The 21,907-nt window shown below is 40.2% G+C and overlaps 1 protein-coding gene across 2 annotated transcripts in view; it reads left to right on the forward strand.

Moving 5' to 3' along the window:
• The window catches only part of ano1b (anoctamin 1, calcium activated chloride channel b), a 137,138-nt gene that overhangs the window by 109,453 nt on the left and 5,778 nt on the right, over positions 1-21,907 (forward strand). For both annotated transcript variants that reach the window (XM_033635304.2, XM_033635305.2), the window contains 2 exons: positions 14,047-14,231; positions 19,254-19,359. In XM_033635304.2, coding sequence (XP_033491195.1) covers positions 14,047-14,231; positions 19,254-19,359 — 291 coding nt within the window. The remainder of the gene's footprint in view (positions 1-14,046; positions 14,232-19,253; positions 19,360-21,907) is intronic.

Consider the following 21,907-nt stretch of genomic DNA (forward strand, 5'->3'; position numbering starts at 1 on the left):
TGTATATTAACACTGGACTGTTTTAATTATTGAAGTATTTAGCAACACAGAGACTTGTGGTCAGTGGGATGTGAAGATTCTTAAAATAACATCAGATGTGAAGCCCTGACTGTATCTGACTGAGCCTTAATGAAAGCTGTTGTCTTGTATTTTTTTTCCTCTGAAAATATGAACCTTATAGTCAAGCACTGTTTATTCAGCCTGTGTAGTTGAGGGGACAGGACAAACTGATATGATGCTGATTTACAGGGGAATTCATATCAAATGGAGGATAAACCATGAACATAATCTACAGATCACCTGTAAAGCATTTTAATAAATTATTCTATCATAATTAAAACAACTGGAGACTGAAAACAAACTGATATATGGGTCTGATCACTTTTTTAATGAATTGACATTATTCCAGACAGGATGTATGTCTGTCTGTGACTTCCTGTACGGACTGAAGGCTGCTGGAAACTGTCGGGAAACTGTCCGACTTCACTGCAGCTTTTTGTCACTGCCCCCCGCTGCGGCAGCCTCATCTCGTCTACTCTTCAACAAGCCTACAGTCGTGCGGCGCAAGTGTCATTAGCTAACGAGTGTCACCTGTTGCTATCAAGGAGGTTGAAATAGTTGCTATAACAGGCGGGAGGGGTGAGGTACTCTGACAATAAACAGAGAGCCCACGTGGGCCGGCCACTGCATGCAGCTTCTTCTCATTGGCCGGGGGGTGGGAATACAAGCGTGGGTGACAACCAATTGTGCGGGACATGGTCTCAATTTGCATGACGCGTGAAAAGAGACAGAAATGCTGTGCAGTCCCACGCAATGCAGGACGTCTGGTCACCCTAGATGCATGACACAAATTAGCTTTTTTATGTACACTGGCATGCAAAGGTTTGGGCACACCTGGTCGTTTACTGTGAGTAGTTAAGTAAGTAGAAGATGAACTGATCTCCAAAAGACATGAAGTTAATGATTAAAACTTTCTTTAATATTTTAGGCAAGATTACATTTGAATTTCAATCTTTCACAGTTTCAAAATAACAAAAAAGGAAAAGGGCCTGAATCAAAAGTTTTGACATTCTGCAATGTCACTACTTAGTGGTGCCTCCTTTGGTGAGTATCACAGCTTCTGAACATTTTAACCAGCTAAGAGTCTTTCAGTTCTTGTTTGGGGGACTCCCACCCATTCCTCAAAAGGCTTCTAGCTCTGTAAGATTCTTGAGTCGTCTTGCATGCACTGCTCTTTTGAGGTCTAGCCACAGATTTTTAATTATGTTTAGGTCGTGGGACTGTGAGGGCCATGGCAAAACCTTCAGCTTGGTTCTCTTTAGGTAGACCATTGTGAATTTGGAGGTGTGTTTCGGATCATTGTCCTGTTGTAGAAACCACATGGTGTGATGTTTGCTTCCAGAATTTTTTGGAATTTTTGGGAATTTAACTGAATCTATTCTTCCCTCTACCTGTGAAATGTTCCCTTTGCCACAAGCCCCAAACCATGATTGATCCACCCCTGTGTTTAACAGTTGGACAGGTGTTCTTTTCATGAAATTCTGCATTCTTTTTTTCTCCAAACATGCTATTATTCATTGCGCCTAAAAAGTTCTGTTTTAAATCAGTCCACAGGACCTATTTCCAAAAAGCATCAGTCTTGTTTTGATGTTCCTGTGTAAACTTCTGATGCTGAATTTTGTGGTGAGGACACAGGAAAGGTTTACTTCTGATCACTCTTCCATGAAGGTCATATTTGTACAGGTGTCGCTGCACAGTAGAACAGTGCACCACCACTCCAAAGTCTGATAAATCTTCCTGCAGGTCCTTTGCAGTCAAACAGGGGGTTTGATTTGCCTTTCTTACAATCCTACAAGCAGCTCTCTAAGAAAGTTTTCTTGCTCTTCAAGATCTCAGTTTGACCTCCACAGTTCCTGTTAACTGCCATTTCTTAATTACACTATGAATTGAGGAAACAGCTACCTGAAAACACTTTGCTATATTCTTAGTCTGCTATAGCCTGCTTTGTGGGCATCAGTTATTTTAGTTTTCAGAGTGCAAGGCAGCTGTTTAGAGGAGACCTTAGCTTAAGCCATAGTCTTAAGAAGCTAATTATGGTCTGAGACCCTGGTAAAAGTTGTATAAGAGCTCTAATGTCAAACATTTGCTGCTCCTTTCCTATTTTCACTCATACATTGTACAGAAAGAAAATAATGCACTAATCTTACTTAAAATGTTGAAAAAGATGTTGCATCTTTAACATTATAGGTTTTAATCATTAACTTCATGCCTTTTGGAGATGAGTTCATCTTCTACTCACTTAACTATTCACAATGAACAAAATTTTGACCAGGGGTGCCCAGACTTTTGCATGCCCCTGTAACTTTGATTATGTACAAATCACCAGCTTCAAATTGTATGGTTCTATCTACATTCTGAGTGGTGTTGAGTCAAAGTTTTGCATTTTAAGTGGCATAAATGATATGAACCTTTACTTATTCTCTAAATAAAAAGTCCAAAAATACAAATAACTTTAAACATCACCTTACACTACATTAATAAGTTGTTACAGAATTGGAATATATGAATAACTAAACTGTGACAGAAATGTCAGCTAGAAGCTTATAATTCTTAGGTGATGGTATGCAATAGGTTATTATGATCTTGGAATGTTCTTTTATTTTATTTTACAACCTGATAATTGAGATGGCTCTGCACACACACAACCACAATGTCACAGTGTCAGGCTGAATTCAAAGCTATAGCAGTCTGTAGCAGTACTTGTGACAACATATTCTCAACACAGTGTTAGCAGCTTTGTTATATATGAGTGTGGGTGACCCTTTAACCCAGTATTCTGTTTGGCATCAGATTGACTGTGTCGTTCAATCCTTCTCCAACTCTCCACCATCTCCTGGTCAATCACACCTCTCTAGTCTTTCTCCTAAGGGCTCCTGTCTTTGTATCAGCAGAGATCATAAGCTGTAAACTGGTTTGTGGTAGGTGCTGACTGCCCGTCACTTGAAAGTTATCATGTGACCAGCGCTCCACCCTTGAGTCACGGGATGACACTTGAGCCAGTTCCATTTGTAGATGAAGACTTTAAGGTGTGGTTGAAGGCTCAAAAAGATCCAGTTAGACCTGAGATTATTTTGACACTCACACTTATCCCAAGGTCTGGGTCCATGCTCAAAGTGTCGCAGTAGAGTTCAAGATGTTTTAACACTTATCCTAATGCCTCAGTTTAAGACATGTGATCTGTAAACAAGGTCACATGGAAATTGTGTGAAGGTCACTGGAGTCGCATGAATCACAGTGTGAGTGTGTGTGGAACTCAGTCTGAAGGCATATCAGGGTGGCAGTACTTGGTTTACACTGTGATCAGATCTCTGTCAGATGCAAATGATATCTGTACAGTTTTGCCACATAGTTGAGAGGACAAAAGTCGACAGCCATGCTAGCAACTCTGTGAGGCGTAAGTACAATTGTGAGGTACTTGTGCTTTGATTATTTTGATTTTAAGGTGTAAGGGGGGGTTGGTCAAGGGGTTAAAATACTTTTGAATTAAAAGGATTCTTTTGATCAGCTTGAGAGCAAACTGGATAACTAAAGGAGGAATAATGATGACTTAAAATTAGGGCTGGGCGGTATGACCTAAAATTTATATCACGGTATAAATCGAATCCCTTCACGGTAACGGTATATATCGCGGTATAAATTGAAGTGTAAAAGTTATAATAGAAGTGTTTCTGAATGGGTTTTGTAGTCCCTTAGCAGAGCTAAATTGATAAAAACAACAACAACAAAAGCAAAGATATAATGTATTTTTTAGAGCATTTATTGTGCAGAATGCAGATCTCAAAACTCAAAATTAAAACCCAGTACTCTATGGTGCAAAATGTCCCCTGGGATCTATATCAAAAGGTAATTTCCTTCTTTTAGCAAAATCCTAAATGACTGAGTTGTGTTTTTTCCAGCTGGAGCTTTATGCTCTGCCATTTCTCCTCTAATCATCACGCTGTAACCTGTGACAGGCTGTTATGATACCACAACTATCACACATTCATATATGGAGTTTTTTGTGGAGCCCCTAGCATCACATAGGTTTACATTACCAAAGGCTTATGACAAACTCTCTTGCCGAAAACCAACTCCCGTGTGCACACAGCGAGAGAGGAGAGGGAGAGACGCTGTGCTGCTGCCAGAGGAGACACTGAATGAGTTCCCTCTGAGCGGTAAGTCGCTAAAAGAGTCTGAGAAGTCCGGGGCTGTTCATAAGACATTAACTCACTCACTCACAAGTTCTCCAGCAACACATGTTGCACGTGCTACGCTAAATCACGGACGTGAACCAGCTCCTCTTGCTCCGCTGTCTCTGTGCTCGCAGCCATTTTCACACTGAGGCAGGTGCGATGACGTCATCGACGATAGGACGGTAGAGCGCAAATCTCTACCGTAGGCCAAATTTATATCATTTCTACCGTCTAGCGCATATACCGTGCAGCCCTACTTAAAATCAGTTTCACTGTGTACAATAATTTAAAGATAAATGAAAATAAAACCCAGGGTAAAATCAACCAAGACTTAGAATAAATTAAAATGTCCTAAAAGGGCGTTTAAACCACCCCTTTGAAATAGTCTCAAATGACATGTAATTCAAAATGACTTAATTTGGGGGAGCAGATTCATTGGTGCTGGGGAACGCTGTCCTTGTGGCAGGGCCTTGCCGACCGCCTTGTCTCTCTGTTGTTGTCCCTCAAGGCTCTAGTAAGAGAAACAGGAGATATAGGAGCAGCAGTAACAAATCCAACAACCATGGGCCTACTTTGTTTCTTTTCCACAGAACATTCAAAATAGTGCAGTTATGCTCCCAGGTGCAGGTATTTACGCTAATCAGGTCACTTCTGCTGGTAGGAAATGAAAACATAATTAAAAAAAAGCAAATGCAATTTTACAATAAAAGCATGTAAGAGGAAGAAGAAGATTATAGCTGCTGCGCAGCAGTGGTTGGGGCCAGACAATTTTTAGGCTGAGCAACAAGAGGCAGAATAAGAAGACAACAAGAAGGTTGCCATTACAATGTACATTTTGCATCAGATGAGGCTTGAACTCTCAACCTCTAACACCAAGGAGCATCCTCTATCTGACTGAGCTAAGTGACTTAAGCTGTGGCTTCACAAACAGACTAAGCCAGCCACCAGGATGACAGCAGCTGTCAAGGCAAATTTCAAACTGTTGTCATAAATTCAGTTATAAAGACAAAAATCTGAAAATACACATCTTGCATCTGGACAGCATGGATATGTTGTTAATTTGTTTTTAACAATGACTGATTTACTCCATAATTGAAAAACTGATGTGTAAAGATGCTCTATTCCAATTGACAGCAATGGTTCACATGAGGACAGAATTCAAAATGCTGTCAAAAATTCAGTTTTTGATATAAAATTCGCCAAACATCATCTACCATGTCTCAAAAATTTTGCAAGTATATGTTTACAGTACTGTTAACAGTCAAACATCTTGATGCACTGTAGGCTTAATTTTTGATAAATCAAAAATCTGTGTGTAGGACGTTTGTGTAGGACAGTCTGAAGATGCTCTGTAGCAAGTTTGGTGTCAATTGAGCTAAAATTGTGGGAGGAGATAGGTTTAAGAAGTTTTACAGTTTTTGAAAAAAAACAGAGTGATGGACTTCATGATTTGCAATAAGTTTAAATGTACATACATTTCTTCAATATTGGGGCTCCATTTTGGTGAAAGTTGCAAAGCTGTAGCACATACGGTCGATTTGTTGTGAATTTTCAAAGTTTTTTTTATAACTTAAATTTTTATTAAGTTTTCACATGCATATAGACAAAACAATACAGCAAACAAGGTACAAATTAAAATAACAATAGTAAAAACACTAACAAACTGTCTGGAGATGAGCCACTATTGAGTCCACTGTTCCATTTGGCATTTGTTCAGTTGGTGTCACGTCTCATATAAATGTTCCATTTTTCCCAGTTCTTTTCAAATACATTCTCTTTGACTCTCAAAAGGTATGTCACTTTTTCCATAACAAAAATTTCCTGGACAATTTCCAACCACTGTTCCTGTTTTGGGATATTTACATTGAGCCAGTTTCTTGTGACTGCTTTCTTACTTGCTGCGAGTAATATTTTAGTCAAGTACAGATCTTCTTTCATTACGACCTTCTCAATATTCCCAAGATACATCACTGGACAAGTATTGGGATTTCATATCCCAAGACATTTTTTACAACTACATTAACATTTTTTTTTTTTAATTTTTAATTTTATATACTTTATTAATCCCCGAGGGGAAATTCAATTTTTCACTCTGTTGTCAATTACACACAGGTCCGAACACACACATGCACAAACTGGACCTATACATGCACTAAGTGGAGAGATGTCAGAGTGGGCTGCCCATGACAAGCGCTCCGAGCGGTTGGGGGGTTCGGTGCATTGCTCAGGGGTACCTCGGCAGTGCCCAGAAGGTGAACTGGCACCTCTCCAGCCACCAGTCCATGCTCCATATTTTGGTCCGGACGGGGACTTGAATAGGCGACCCTCCGGTTCCCAACCCAAGTCCCTATGGACTGAGCTACTGCCGCCCCAAGTATACTTTCCAGTATATCCTCATTTTTGTACAGTTCCAGAAGATGTGTGCATGGTCTGCCTCCACACTCGCACATAGTCTCCAGCAGTTTTGTTGTATAGCAAGTTGCCTAGATTTTATTTTTGGTGTTATAAAATAGCGAGTTAGGTTTTTCCAGCAGAACTTCCTCCATATCAGTGAATTTGTAGATGTACATTGTGTCTCGCACATGTGGTACCATTCCTCCTATTGTATTTGGATCTTTAGTTCTGCTTCCCATTTTGCTTTTATATAGAGTGTTGATCCCCCCCTGCTCTCACCCAAAGCTTGATAGAAAGCAGAGATGGGCCGAGACCCCTTCCGTTTGTATGAATCCATAATAACTTCTATCACCTTATTTATAGTTTCAACTGACCTTACCTCTTTTGTGAAATAATCTTTTAACTGCACGTATCTATAGAAATCTTTGTTTTCGAGGCTGTACTTGTCTTTAGATCTTGGAAGCTTAGAAATTCTCCACCTTCCAAAACCGTACATATTGCTGTCATACCCTTTTGTGCCCATTCTTTGAATACTGGATCATACGTCCCTGGCTTAAACTTTGTATCATACGCGAACCACCTCAGAATGCATATGTCCCTCTTAAGTTTGTATTTTCTTACTACAACGCTCCATATTTCTAGTGTAAATGCTACTATTGGGTTCATAGCATGTCTCAAAGCACCAATCAAATGTTTATCCCCCACCAATATCTGGGTCTGATAGCCCTGTATTTCCCTTTCCATTTCTTTCCATTTAGACTCATAGTCAGGTCTACACCAACAGGCCAGAGGTCTGAGTTGAGCTGCATAAAAATATTCTGTAAGGTTAGGCAAAGCCATTCCACCCTTACTTTTAGGTAGTTGAAGTGTCGTAAATTTTATTCTTGGTTTTTTACTATTCCAAATGAATCTAGAAATCATCTTGTCCCAGGCTATAAATTTGTTTTGGGGGATATTAATTGGAAGAGCTTGAAATAAATATAGCAATTTAGGTAGAATATTCATTTTGACCGTCTGTATTCTAGCACTGAAGTCTAACGGAAGAGTAGACCACCTTTCAATATCTTTTTGAATGTTTTTATCAATTTCATTATAATTGTTTTCAAACATGTAGGTAAGTGTTTTAGTCAGAGTTACACCAAGATACTTCATGGTTTTAGAATTCCATTTCAGATTATATGCATCTCTTATTTGTCGGGATGGAGAATAATTTAATGAAAGAATTTGTGTTTTTGCTATATTCAGTTTATACTCTGAATAATATTCATACGTTTCCAGTAGAGACATTAGGTGTGGGAAATATATATCCAGTTGTTCAAGAAATATAATGACATCATCCGCGAAAAGGCCAATGATATGTTCTGTCCCCCCTACATTGACACCCTGCAGTTCCTCACTCTGCCTTATTGCCTGTGTCAAAGGCTCGACATATAAAGCGAAAAGAGTAGGAGACAGACAACAACCTTGTCTTGTCCCTCTCTCCAACCGAATCATATTGGACAGGCTTCCATTTTCTCTGATCTTAGCTGTGGGCTCTTGATAAATAGTTTTAATACATCGGATTTCATTTTCAAATCTCTTTAGTACCTCATACAAGAATAACCAACTAACACTATCAAATGCCTTTTCGGCGTCCAAACTAACCAGAATTGTACTTGTACCGCTTCAGTCAATCAAATCTGGTGTGAGGGCCTCAAATCTTTTGCAAATAATTGATGTAAATAGTTTGTAATCTACATTTAAAAGTGAAATCGGTCTATAGTTTTTGCATTTGCATCTTCTTTGTCTTTGCCTTCTTTAAGTAGAACGGTAATAATTGCTTCCTTCCACAAAGGGGGGGCCCCGCCCTCGTTAAGAGTCCAGTTAAAACAGGACAGAAGCAAAGGTGTTAGTTCCTTCTGAAAGGCCTTGTGCCATTCCGATGGAAACCCATCGCTACCTGGTGATTTACTAGCCTTTAACCTACTAATTGCAGCTTCCAGCTCCTTAAACTGTAAATTGTGACATAATAGTGTCATTCTGTGTCTCACCAATAGATGGCAGGTCAAGTGAGTCAAGAAAACTTCTTAATGTTTTTTCATCAGCTGATAATGGTTTAGAATAGAGTTTCTTGTAATATTCTTCAAATATTCTTTCTATTTCATCTGGTTCATGTGATAATTGGTTTGTTTGAGGGTTCCTTATTTTATGAATTGTGTTAATGGCTGTTTCTGCAGGCGTCTAGCTAAAAGTCTTGTTGCTTTTGGGCCTGATTCATAGTAGGTCTGCTTTACAAATCTTGCCCTCTTTTCTACATCTGACCTGAGTATCTCATTTATCTCTTCCCTTGCCTTCTTTATTTGTTGTAATACAGACTGATTTTCTGTATTTTTATGTTTCTTCTCCAGTTCTTGCAGTATTTCTACTTTGTGTTTATATATAGCTAGCCGAGTCTTTTTTTGTGATGTTGTCAAAGCGATTAGTTTCCCACGAATAACTGCCTTCATACCGTCCCACAATATTGCAGGGTTCACCTCCCCATTATCATTCTCTTCTATGTACCTTTTTATTTCTTCTCTTATCTGATCCACATTTGCCTTATTGTTCAAAATGCTCACATTTAGCCTCCATACAGTATTTATTTTCCTATTATTCAAGTGTATTGTCAAGCTGATCCCACTGTGATCTGATACATCTGCCATCCCGATTTTACACTCTGTGACCCTGTGACTTTCACTTGTATTAATTAAAAAGTAGTCGATTCTGGAGTAGACAGAATGAGGTACTGAATAGTGTGTATAATCCCTTTCTAGTGGGTGAAGTTCTCTCCACACATCAATTAGTCCCATTTCCTTAACTGATGTATTAATAAACTTGGTTAGATGCATCTTGCTTCTTTTGGGGCTTGTTGTATCCAATTTATGGTTCATGACCACATTATAGTCTCCCCCACATATCAAAATACCTTCAGTTTCTATAGCAATAGTGTCAAACAGAGTTTTGAAAAAACATTTGGTAGTCTCTGGGGAGGCGTATACATTGATCAGTGTCACCATTCTGTTTTCTAGCTTTCCTTTAATTAATACAAATCTCCCCTCATTGTCCCTAACTTCTTTAAGACATTCAAATTGAACTGCATTTGTGATAAGGATAGCCACTCCCCTCTTCTGGCTAGGTTTGTAGGAACTGTAAAATGTATTCCTAAAACCAAAGCGTTTTAGCTTTTCATATTCTTGTTGAGGCAGGTGAGTTTCTTGTAAAAATAGTACTTCAGCCTTTTCTTTTTTCAATTTAGCCAGGACCTTGCTCCTCTTAACTGGATTATTCATCCCATTTACATTAAGTGACACCGGTTTTATGTTATTATATGGCATTTAAATGATCCAATCCTGTGTTACATTCATTAACCTCCAGACAATTTAAAACTGCACAGACCTGAACATCTGGACTACGTGTGCTAACTGAAAAAAACAAAGAAAAAACAGTTAAATCCCAAGTTAGGGTGATTCTTCGCCACCCTGAGTCCCCATTGGTAGGCAGAGGGGACCCCTCAGTAGAGGTGAAATACGCCATTTCACACATCCTAGTAGTCCAACGTCATCCGATAGCATTTATTTTGTGTTCCAAATGAAGTCTTCAGCATTGGTCTTAAATGTTTTGGCCCCATATACCAGCTTAAAAATAAAAAATAAATGAATAAAGAATAAAATAGCTGCCCTACCAAACCACCCATGTATAATGATTTAAGGCTCACATCACGGGCAGAAGTGATGTAATAGTCATTTAAACGTTAACTTCTCACAGCTGGTGTCACTAAGTAAATTTCACATATCGTGACAAAGTAAAGAATTAAGATTAGCTGGAGGTGTTCCGCTCAAATTCCTGTAATCTTTCCCTCGCATGGTGCACAGTGTCTTCTGTGCTCCTCTCTCCAGCAGCTCGCTGCCATGTCGAGGCCCGAAGAAGCTGCTTCATCTCCCGGTTTGGGTCCGCGGCGCTACAGCCTGGTATCTCCACCGTGTAACCTCTCTTCCTCAGCTCCTGCGCTGCATCTTGTGCACTCTCTTAAGTATGTGTTCCCGAGTCCCAGTGAATGCGCATCTTGTCCAGCGGAGTCAGGAAACGGATTCCTTTCTCTTTCAGCAGTCTCTTTATCCTGGTATATGCCTTGCGCTTCTGAATAACCTCTGTGGCATAATCATGGTCAAACGACAGGCGTCGCCCTTCAATCATTATTTTCTTTCCCCAGGCTTTTTTCAGTACTGCTTCTTTGGTATTAAACTCCAGAAAATTTACCACTATGGACCTGGGTGGCTCGTTCCGCTCTGGTTTGCGAGCTAGAACTCTGTGGGCGCGCTGAATCTGTAAGCTAGTGTCCGCTGTCAGTGCAAGTTCACTTTTCAGAAGTTGCTCCACGAAGTCAGACACGGAGTTGCCTTCTTTCCCTTCGGGTATGCTATAAATGCGAATGTTGTTCTGCCTAGATTGTCCCTCCAGATCTGTCAACTTCTCCTGCATGGCTTTCTGTCTTTCCATGGACTTAATGAGCGCCTCTTTCATAGCCATGTTAGCCGATTCGGTCTCGTTGATCCGTGCTTCTGCTTCATTCAGCCTGGTTTCATGGGCCTGGATCCTAGCGGAGTTAGCAGAAAGTTTTTGGTAAATTTCCTGCTTCAGATCTTTGAGTTCATTTTTCATATCTTCCTTGAGTTCTTCTTTGAGACTGTGTCGGTCCGCTTTATGCTCAGCCCTGAAGTCACGTATTTCCTTACTGATACTTTGAAGCACTGAGCACATGTTTTCTGCAGAGCTGTCGTTAGAGCGCTGAGCGTCATCCATCTCCGGTGTATTCTTCCTTTCTTGTGTGTCACGTTTCGTTTGACTTCTAGTTGTTACTCCCCTGTTCATTCCAAAGTAAAATTACTATGAATTGCTTAACAATTAGTGAATTTAGGGGGGCTAATTCTAACTTGCTATCGGGAGCTCAAGATCATGCAGCCATCTTGTCGTCTCGCTCCACCGGTAGTCCGAATTTTCAAAGTTTTGAACTTTAGACACTTGCTGTAGCGCCACCATCAGGACTATTGACTTGTGTTTGCAGCTGAGCAAATCTGGCATAGGACTGAACTTTTGTGCAAAGTTTAGGGATTTTTCCTGCATGGGAAGTAGGATTTCCTTGGAAGAAGAAGAAAGAACGAGCAGGAAAACAAGAGGGTCTTGGCAGGATTGCCTGCCTGGCCCCTAAAGATATACTTTATTAATCTCAGAGGGGTAATTCAGTTTTTTCACTCTGTTGTCATATACACACAGGCCTGAAATACACACACATGCACAAACAAGATCTACACATGCATTAAATGGAGAAATGTCAGAATAAGAGTCTGGACAGGCACCCCAAGCAGTTGGGGGTTGGTACCTTGCTCAAGGGCACCTTGGCAGTGCCCAGGAGGCAAACTGGCACCTCTTCATCTACCAGTCCATACTCCATATTTAGTCCGGATAGGGACTTGAGCCAGCGACCCTCCCATTTCAAGTCCAGAGGGACTGAACTTCTGCTGCCCCAAATAAGACCAAACACTGACATAACATAATTTAAAACAATATGTCAGACAATGCAATATAAGATAACCACAGCAAACAATATAAACAGCACAGTATGAAAAATAAATAGATTATAATAAACAATAAAACCATTACTCCCACCATGTGACAAAAGTACTTCTATGCTTCTACTCCATTATATTTTAGAGATAAATATTGTACTTTTCACTGCACTGCATTTATCTGATGACCTAGTTACTTTAATAAATCATTGAAATCAATTTTATATGTATAAATAATTAATTTATTGAATATACATTGTTAAATATTAAACTACCTAACCATATAAAAACTTTATAATCAGCTCTACCTTGACAACATTAAAATGCTGCTTACATTTTTGTTAATTGCATTTTTAGTACTGTTGCTGCTAACACTTAATTACTATTACCTTGTTTTTGAATAGGGGTTGTACTTTTGATTGAGTATCATTTTATCGTAGTATTGCTACTGCATTAACAATCTGTATACTTCTTTCACCATTTGTCCCATTGGGAGCATGAAGGTCTGCATAAAATTTTATGGCAATCCATCCAGCAGTTCTTGGGATATTTCAATCTGGGCCAAAATGGTGGTGTGACCAACCGACCATTGCAGCAGATAATGTCATGCTGCTCGCACAGCTGATATTCATTCCAACATTATAGAACGTTCTGAGATTGCAGAGGATACAGCTGAAAGGTTGGGATGACACAAGTACCTGTACTGAGCATTGGTACATTTAATGGGAGCTGTAGTTGCATGCAAATATAGTAATCTTTGTTTCACTGCCATTTTGTTTTATTAAAACAAGAGCAGTAGTCACTTTTTCAAAGTCACCGATGGTTAAAATGCCGAGTCATGGATTGCATTTGGTTACTGAAGCTAATGGAACATAGGCTAACCTGCGCATGACATCGTGACTTCAGCACTCTTTGGGGTTAGTGCTTGTTTGTTGTCATGATTGAAAAACAGCTGAATGTCAGGCAGCATGGTTTCTGATTAGTGTTATGTTTAGACTTCTGTTTTAATTTGGTGTTATTGTTTGAAGTAGTTCTGTTTTCGTTGAAGGCCAAGTCAGGAAAATCTGAGGATTTGAAAGTGTGTTGGAAGTTGTTTTTAAAAGCGACATTCAGCATGATTATTTTAAATTCACACATTAGTAGAAGAGTCAGCAATGCGTGACGCTGAACTTGAATTACATTAGAACATTTTCATTTTACTGTTGTTTTACGTTCTGCTAAGATGTAATGCAAAATGAAGTTGAGAGCTCCTGTGGGCTATGATGCATTTAATCATTAATAACTAGACCTATAAAGACTGTCTATTCTGTTTATTAAAATGTACACCTTATGAGCAGTGGCACACACAAAAGCAACAATTTTTATGCCTCTTCACCAGCAACATCCATGGCTGGAGGCATTTTGTTTTCTGATTGTCCATATGTACTTATGTCTGTGCCATTTTTTGTGGACATGATATCTCAAGAACACTATGCCAATTCTATTAGATTTGGCATAGATGTTTACTCGGACTCAAAAATGAATTTTTGATTTCAGTTGACAAAGGTCAAGGTTAATTTGACCTTGCGTCCTTGTCATTCTTGTGAGCATGATATCTCAAGAACACCTTGAGGGAAATTCTTCAAATTTAACTATTATAATAGTTAATAATAATAATGATTAATCATTTTAATTCAGATATAACCATAGCTCGACTTAACTGCGCGTGTAAATGTACTGTCTGTATGTTGTTTCATTCCACACTGTCTTGTTCACTCATTCTAACTCACATTTCTGCTCCTAATCTCTGAATCCCCCACCACCACCACCACCACCATCTTCCCAACCACGATTCCCAGGCATTTGTCATCTCCTTCACTTCAGACTTCATCCCTCGAATGGTCTACCAGTACATGTACAGTCCTGATGGCTCCATGCATGGATTTGTCAACCATACGCTGTCCTACTTTAATGTCAGCCACTTCCAGGAAGGCAAAGAAACCATGGATCCGTTGCACCTTGGCTACCCTGTTGAGATGTGCAGGTGGGAAATCAGTCTCATTTCATAATTGTCAATGTCATGATAAAACCATTTTTAGCATTTTTAACATTGATACAGCACTGTTGAAATGTGTTACTTGGTAAAATTAATCCAGTGAGACCAATGGTAAGAAGATCAATGGTAAAATATGACTGTTCACTAAGACTAGAGAACAAGAATTGAATATTCAGTGCATTTACAAAGATGCACACATTATCACCACTGCTTAATGATCATTTCTCAGGTAATAAATACTGCTGTGTACTAACATGTTTGAGTTAATCACAGCTAGTTGAAACCATTCAGCAGAAACACAGTCTTGTTAAGTTTAAATTATCAGCCTATTCTCAATCCCAACTTGTCAAATACTGCAGCTTTGCCAGTAATTTCAGCATCAGATACCAACATACAAAGGAACCTTCCGCAGCGGTATGATTCGCACCAGGTAGTGTCTACTTCTGACGGCGCTGGCCAAAACCAAACTCATCAAATACCACTGCTTTGTCAGCGGATGTCGGTGTCAGAAACAGATGAACCATGGTGTTCTATTATAAATATAACCACGTGTTTTTGTTGCCTAAATTTAAGGACATAAACTTGAAAGCAGTTTTGCCTATGTAGTAAGTTTATTTCATTACTGTATGCATGGAACAAGCAGAAAGTGTACACTTCTTGTGAAAACTGAAACATATTTTAAAAAGACACAATTCATCTAACAAGTGTCAATTGAGATGCCATCCATGATCATCCAAAGCCGATGCAGGAGGATACTTGGCACATGGTAATTTGATGTTTGAGTTCACTGACAAAGCGGCAGAATTTGATGAATTGGGATTGGGATTAAGAATTTACTGAAATTATTTGAGGGCTACCATGAGCGGTGTTACTCACTTTTAATGAATGATGTGTAAATAAAGTGTTCTGCAACCCCCTAATCTCAAGTGTAAACAATTCATCATACATAGATGTATGACCTCACTTTAATATTACCCTTACCTGTTACAAAGGAGGGCAGCACTCAGGTACCTCACAATGCACTGCACAGGTTTGATCCCTCTGGCTGGCTGGAGCTGTTCTGTGTGGAGTTTGCATGTTCTCTGTGTGTTTTCTCCAGGTTCTCCAGGTTCCTCACACAGCCTAAATACATGCTGATTAGGTTAATTGGTGACTCTAAATTGCCTGTAGGTGTGAATGTGAGTGTGAATGGTTGTATGTCTCTGTGTGTCAGTCCTGTGATTGTCTGGTGACCTGTCCAGGGATCAGCTGGGATCGACTCCAGCACCCCCTGTAAAGGATAAGTGATTACAGATCATGGATTGATTGATGTCGCAAAGGATCTTATAGGTTTACAAGCCATTTTGTATCCCCTACTACTGTTGATGCTTTACATAAGAATAATGCAACCCATCCTGCTGTACTGTTCCAACTGTTTCTTCCCCATGTTAACCATCTCCAACAAAAACAAATTTACCAGCATCACACGCACTGCCTCCATAATCATCTGCCTTTTCTCACCCAGTCTCCCACCTCAGAGCCATCACATGCCTACCACTCACAATACCAAATAACACTGATCACCCCCTAAAACAACACTTCGCATTCCTCTCATCTGGCCAGACATACAGGACTCTTAAAAAGAGAAAAGCTCCTTTCAGCTGTAGCAGCTCTGAACAATCTGCCTCACTGACACTGTGAGCTGGGATCATTGAATGAATGCACAAATGAACATTTTGTGTACTGTCTATTTCTGTATGCTGTCATGTGCATGTTGCTATCCATATGTTACTATCTGTTGCTATATGTTTATCTGTTGGTGTGTATATCTGTATGTTACTATGTTGAACTGGCTGTGAGAATATTTATCCCTCTGGGACCAATACATCTAAAACTAGTGGGATTTTGTGGTGTTAATTTACATAAGGAGAGCATGTGCTTCCATCCACTTAAGTCACATCTGCAAATATTTAGAAATATGACTGCTAGGGATGTCCCGATCCAGCTTTTTCACTTCCGATCCAATACCGATATTACAGCCTTGAGTTCTGGCCAATACCGATACCAATCCGATCCAAGCGCATATTATACATATTCACTTATTTTGTTGTCAGTCATGTTAGAAAAGTTTTGATCAAGCAATATCACTCTAACAAGAACAACTACTTAATCGGGTTAGTTAGAATGATCCACAACAGTTGGTATGAGAAATTGTCCTGTTTATTGTTAACAGGGTTAAATAAACAAGCTTTAAACTTGAACATTAACATTAAATAAAAAATATAGCTGGTTTGCTTTGGCTGCTTTGGCCCCTTAATAAATAGAAAATAAATCAACACAAGAAATCTTTAAAATGTCTAACAATGAAATTAAAATAGCAGCAAGACTCCACACACTTGTGCTTTGCTCCCCTAATAAATAAAAAAAAGATTAACACCACAAGACATTGTTGGCATTTAACAAACAATGCAGCCTTTCCTTTTCAGTTATTTTAGTAGTGTTTTTGTAGTCCATCCATGGCTCCAATTTCACTAATTGTGCCCCAAACAATGCCATCAGTGCTCTTTACTTAAACAGTAAGAGTGTAAACCAAATAAAAATATCACTCTCAAAAAACCAGAGCAGAAAACAAATAGTCTGCATGCTGGCCTGGTGGATTGATAGTAAGAGCTGGAGCGGATCACTGGAATGGACTGCTTGACTTGCGGAGCGCTGGGCTGGCCGGAAAACCTGGAGTGGATTCCGTGAAAAACTGGATCAGAGTTCTTGGATCGGCATTTTCCATGCAGTCCGATCCGATGCCGATGACCGTTTTTTGCTAGTATCGGCGGCCGATACCGATCCGAATATCGGATCGGGACATCCCTAATGACTGCAGTGGGCAAAACAGAAAACTCACTGTAACAATGATGTGATAGAACAAAATACTTGGAAGGAGCAGTGTCGGGAATTCTGGTTTTTAATAAAAATGTCCTGACAGATTTGATGGATTTCAGGAATCACCCTAAAGTAGGGATGTCCCGATCCGATATTCGGATCGGTATCGACCGCCGATATTAGCAAAAAACGTGCATCGGCATCGGATCGGACTGCATGGAAAAATGTCGATCCAAGAACTCCGTCATCCGTCCATTCAAGCAGTCCACTCCAGTGATCCACTCCAGCACTTACTATCAATCCACCAGGCCAGCATGCAGACTCACAGGAAACAGCAGCACCAGGCTGGCACTGACACTAAAAAAATAACTTTAAAGGAAAGGCTGCATTGTTTGTTAAATGTCAACAATGTCTTGTGGTGTTAATCTTTTTTTAATTTATTAGGGGGCCAAAGCAATGTTAGACATTTTAAAGATTTCTTGTGTTGATTTATTTTCTATTTATTAAGGGGCCAAAGCAGCCAAAGCAAACCAGCTATATTTTTTATTTAATGTTAATGTTCAAGTTTAAAGCTTGTTTATTTAACCCTGTTAACAATAAACAGGTCAATTTCTCATACCAACTGTTGTGGATCATTCTAACTAACCTGATTAAGTAGTTGTTCTTGTTAGAGCAATATCGCTTGATCAAACCTTTTCTAACATGACTGACAACAAAATAAGTGAATATGTATAATACGCGCTTGGATCGGATTGGTATTGGTATCGGCCAAAACTCAAGGCTGTAATATCGGTATCGGATTGGAAGTGAAAAAGCTAAAAACGCGACATCCCTACCCTAAAGACATCTGTGAGTAAGAGCTTTCCAGTCTCACATCTCACTTAACACAGAGCATGAATTACTTTTAGACCCTGACACCATGTTGGGAGATTTCAATAATCTGTGAAGTTGCTGATGTTCTGTCGATTACACCCACGTGGATAGTATTAGTACGAATCTTTCGCATCCATCCATCCATCCATCCATCCATCCATCCATCCATTTTCAACCACTGATCCAAGGCCAGGTCCCTGGGGCAGCAGGCTGAGCAAAGTACTCTAGACGTCCCTCTCCCCAGCAACACTTTACAGTTCCTCCTTGGGGATCCTGAGGTGTTCCCTGGCCAGACAAGACATATAATCCTTCCCTCTAATGGGAGGTGCCCAGGAGGCATCATGATCAGATGCGTGAACCACCTCAGCTGGCCCCATTCGACGCTAAGGAGCAGCAGTTATACTCTCCATTATATCCTCACTCGTGAACAAAACCCTGAGATACTTGAACTCCTTTGCTTGGGCCAGTAACTCACTCCCAACCCAGAGGGGGCAACCCACCGGTTCCAGCAGAGAACCATGGCCTCACACTTGGAGGTGCTGACTCTTATCCTGACCATTTCACACTTGGCTGCAAACCACCCCAGAGCATCTTTCTCAGTCACATTTAAAATTGTATTTTGATGTACATATCAATCTGCAGTAGATGGAAAAAAAAGACTTTTGAGTATATGTTGTTAGGAGCAGATTTTAACACAAATGCAATTTTAATCCAAAATGAGCACCAACATTGTACTTCACCTCCCAGTCAGCATAAATACAGTCTCAGCTGCGCCTCTCCTCAGCACAAACATGTTCATTTAGAGCCAGTTACGAGATTAAAAAAAGTAGCTTAGTGCCTGGGTAAAAATGCCAAAAAAACTGTGTTTGGTCAAGTGTTGGTTTTCCACCACCAGGTAAACAGAGCCTGCTCAGAGGCAGAGCGGGTTGTTCAACAATCGGAAGATCAGAGGTTTGATCCACGGTTCCTCCAGCCCGCATGTTGAAGAATCCTTGGGCAAGATACTGGACCCCAGATTACTTGATGGCTGTTCCATCCATGTGTGAGACTGTGTGAATGGTTACTGAGTAGCAGGTGGCACCTTGTATGGTAGCCTCGGCCACCAGTGTATGAATGTGTGTGTGAATGTGACTCAGTAGTGTAAAAAGCGCCAGCTCCAACTCTTCTGCAGCTGTTGGGAAAAGGAAATGAGTCAATTATTATATCAAGAAGGAACAATCAATTGCTGGATTATCAATAAAGAATTAAAGACCAATAGAAAATGCATTTTTGTCTCTCCAGGTATAAGGACTACAGAGAACCTCCTTGGTCAAACACTCCATATGAGATCTCAAAGGAATTCTGGGCGGTCCTTGCTGTCCGACTGGCATTTGTCATTGTTTTCCAGGTAAAGTGAAACATGAAGGAAACAGATGACTGTTCTAATGAATTTATCATAAATTGTATTGAATTATAACAGATCTCATTGAATATTAAATTTGATAAGAAAATATGTACTGTTGGGCGGCACGGTGGTGTGGTGGTTAGCACTGTCGCCTCACAGCAAGAGGGTTGCCGGTTCAATCCCGGGTGTGGGAGCCCTTCTGTGCGGAGTTTGCATGTTCTCCCCGTGTCAGCGTGGGTTCTCTCCGGGCACTCCGGCTTCCTCCCACAGTCCAAAGACATGCAGATTGGGGACTAGGTTAATTGATAACTCTAAATTGTCCGTAGGTGTGAATGTGAGCATGAATGGTTGTTTGTCTCTATGTGTCAGCCCTGCGCCCTGCCTCTCGCCCGATGTCAGCTGGGATCGGCTCCAGCCCCCCCGCGACCCTCAAGAGGATGAAGTGGTTAGAAGATGAATGAATGAATGAATATGTACTGTTACGCGAAGGCATTTAGTAACTATTTTTGAGTGAACAGTGCTGACCTAGTGCAGTTAATTGAGAGTCCGGTCAGAGCAGTTCAGACAGAAATCAGCCAATTTCAATAAAATGGCCACAAACAGCAGATTGGCTTGCATGGATGAACCAAATCCACATGGAGCTCTCCATGAAGCTTTCAACTTTGCTGATGTTGGAGATCCAAATACGCACTATTTTCCTGAACTTCATACCATGGTAAAGTGAATACTTGTTTGGCTGCAAGGTGTCTGTTAAAACTAGTTATGGATAAATAGTTCCAGTGAAACTGTCTGTTCACCATTCTAAATTAATGCACTTGCTATATAATAGTATTAAAATAAATCTAATATGAGTAAGGGAGGCAGTCAAAGCCTCTGTTTACAATTAATTTCCATCATGTCCATCAGTGCTTCATCCTCTGAACACTACAGGGTGGAGACTGTAACACACCCTGCAGGTACTACACTGCCCCTCTGAACTTAAGCAATCATTTCACATCCCATCCACTATTTCACTCACTGCTTCAGGCTGCAGCCAACAGTAACATTACACATGGAGTATTGTTTGTTTGTGAAAATTTTGATATTGATCTGGGGACAATGACAGGGTTGGATAGCTAGCTAGTCTTGTTGTTAAAAATAATGTCACATTATATACTGTTTGTCAACAGTATGCAATGTTATTGACTTTAAATCTTGCTAACATAATGTTCGCTTTCTGGCTAATAGCTTGGCCAAAGGGTTCCATGAACTTGGCAGACTAGAATATATCCTGTTGCTAGATTGTATCTAAGGTTCATCCTATTTACTGGAGTAGTGAATAACGTTGCCATTGCATAAGAACCTTACAGGGCAGCAGCGATTGTTCCAGGTATTAGATAAACCTTCAGGAGTTACCAAGGAAAATGAGTGAAAAACTTGCCTGTGAAAAACTTAAGATTTTGACTGCAAAAAGCATAAAAATAGAAATTCATTATTTCTTTGGTAAGTGACTATGGTATAAGCAGGATAATGCCCTTCAAGGTTGAGTAATCCTAAAATGTATTTCTGTGTCCATTCTCACTGAGGGCGAATATCTGCGCGGATTATACAATATAAATATAAAAGTTGATATGGAAGTTTGCACACTGGGGCGAAACTTTCGTGCAGTGAAAAAAGTTTCCGCCTAGACTTTGACCCCCCAGCGGAATTTGCCGGTGGAACTACACAGCTGGGCCAATGAAATTGTTTGTATATAGTCGCGCAGACCCGGGAGAGTCCGAAATCCAGTCAGGACAGTTTGGGAGAAAGATTATTAAACCTCGTTTCACAGCACCCCGTTAAAATTAAAGGACAAGGACAAGGTCAAGGTCAAGGCAGTCCATTGTCCAGCTTGGTGGCAACGGTGAGAGTGATAAGTGCTAAAGAAAGTTGATATTGACGCTTGTTAAACGTTAGCTTGCTAGCTCGCTGCTGCTGCTGCTGCTACTCTCGTCCATATTCACCCACGCCCGTTCACACAGCGCGGACTTGGAACACAACAACGCGAAATTCCGTACCGCGCCTGTGTGTATGGTTTGAGTGCTGTGCGAATATTCCGCAAATCCATCCTGCATTTCCGTATCGCGGCAGTGAGAATGAACCACACTCGTATGACTGAACTGCACTGAGCAAAACAAATATACAGATGAAAAAAACAACTGTCAGCAGCATCTGTCGCAAGGGCACATCGTGTGCTGATCATGTGTATCATTTAACCGCTATGATTGGCCATTGGCGAGGCATCCACGGCTTTAATAGAGCCACGCAAAGACGCAGCTGAAACAATTTGATGACTGATGACTGAAATAACTGATTCTGAGCACAGAGTACAAGTGTTGAGATCATCTGAGGTAAAAACATTCGCTTTTTCGTTGGTTGGCTCTTGTTTAACACATAGAAGTTTTTCTTGTTAAATACATTACCATGTTGTTCAAAGTAAAAGAAAGAGCCAACGTTTCCTGTATCATGATGAATGTCAAGGTAAATGTCGCCCCCTTGTGGCACTTTAATTTTCCAATTTTCCCCTGCCAAT

Source organism: Epinephelus lanceolatus, chromosome 5, assembly GCF_041903045.1.
Source record: "Epinephelus lanceolatus isolate andai-2023 chromosome 5, ASM4190304v1, whole genome shotgun sequence".
Classification (NCBI taxonomy): domain Eukaryota; kingdom Metazoa; phylum Chordata; class Actinopteri; order Perciformes; family Serranidae; genus Epinephelus; species Epinephelus lanceolatus.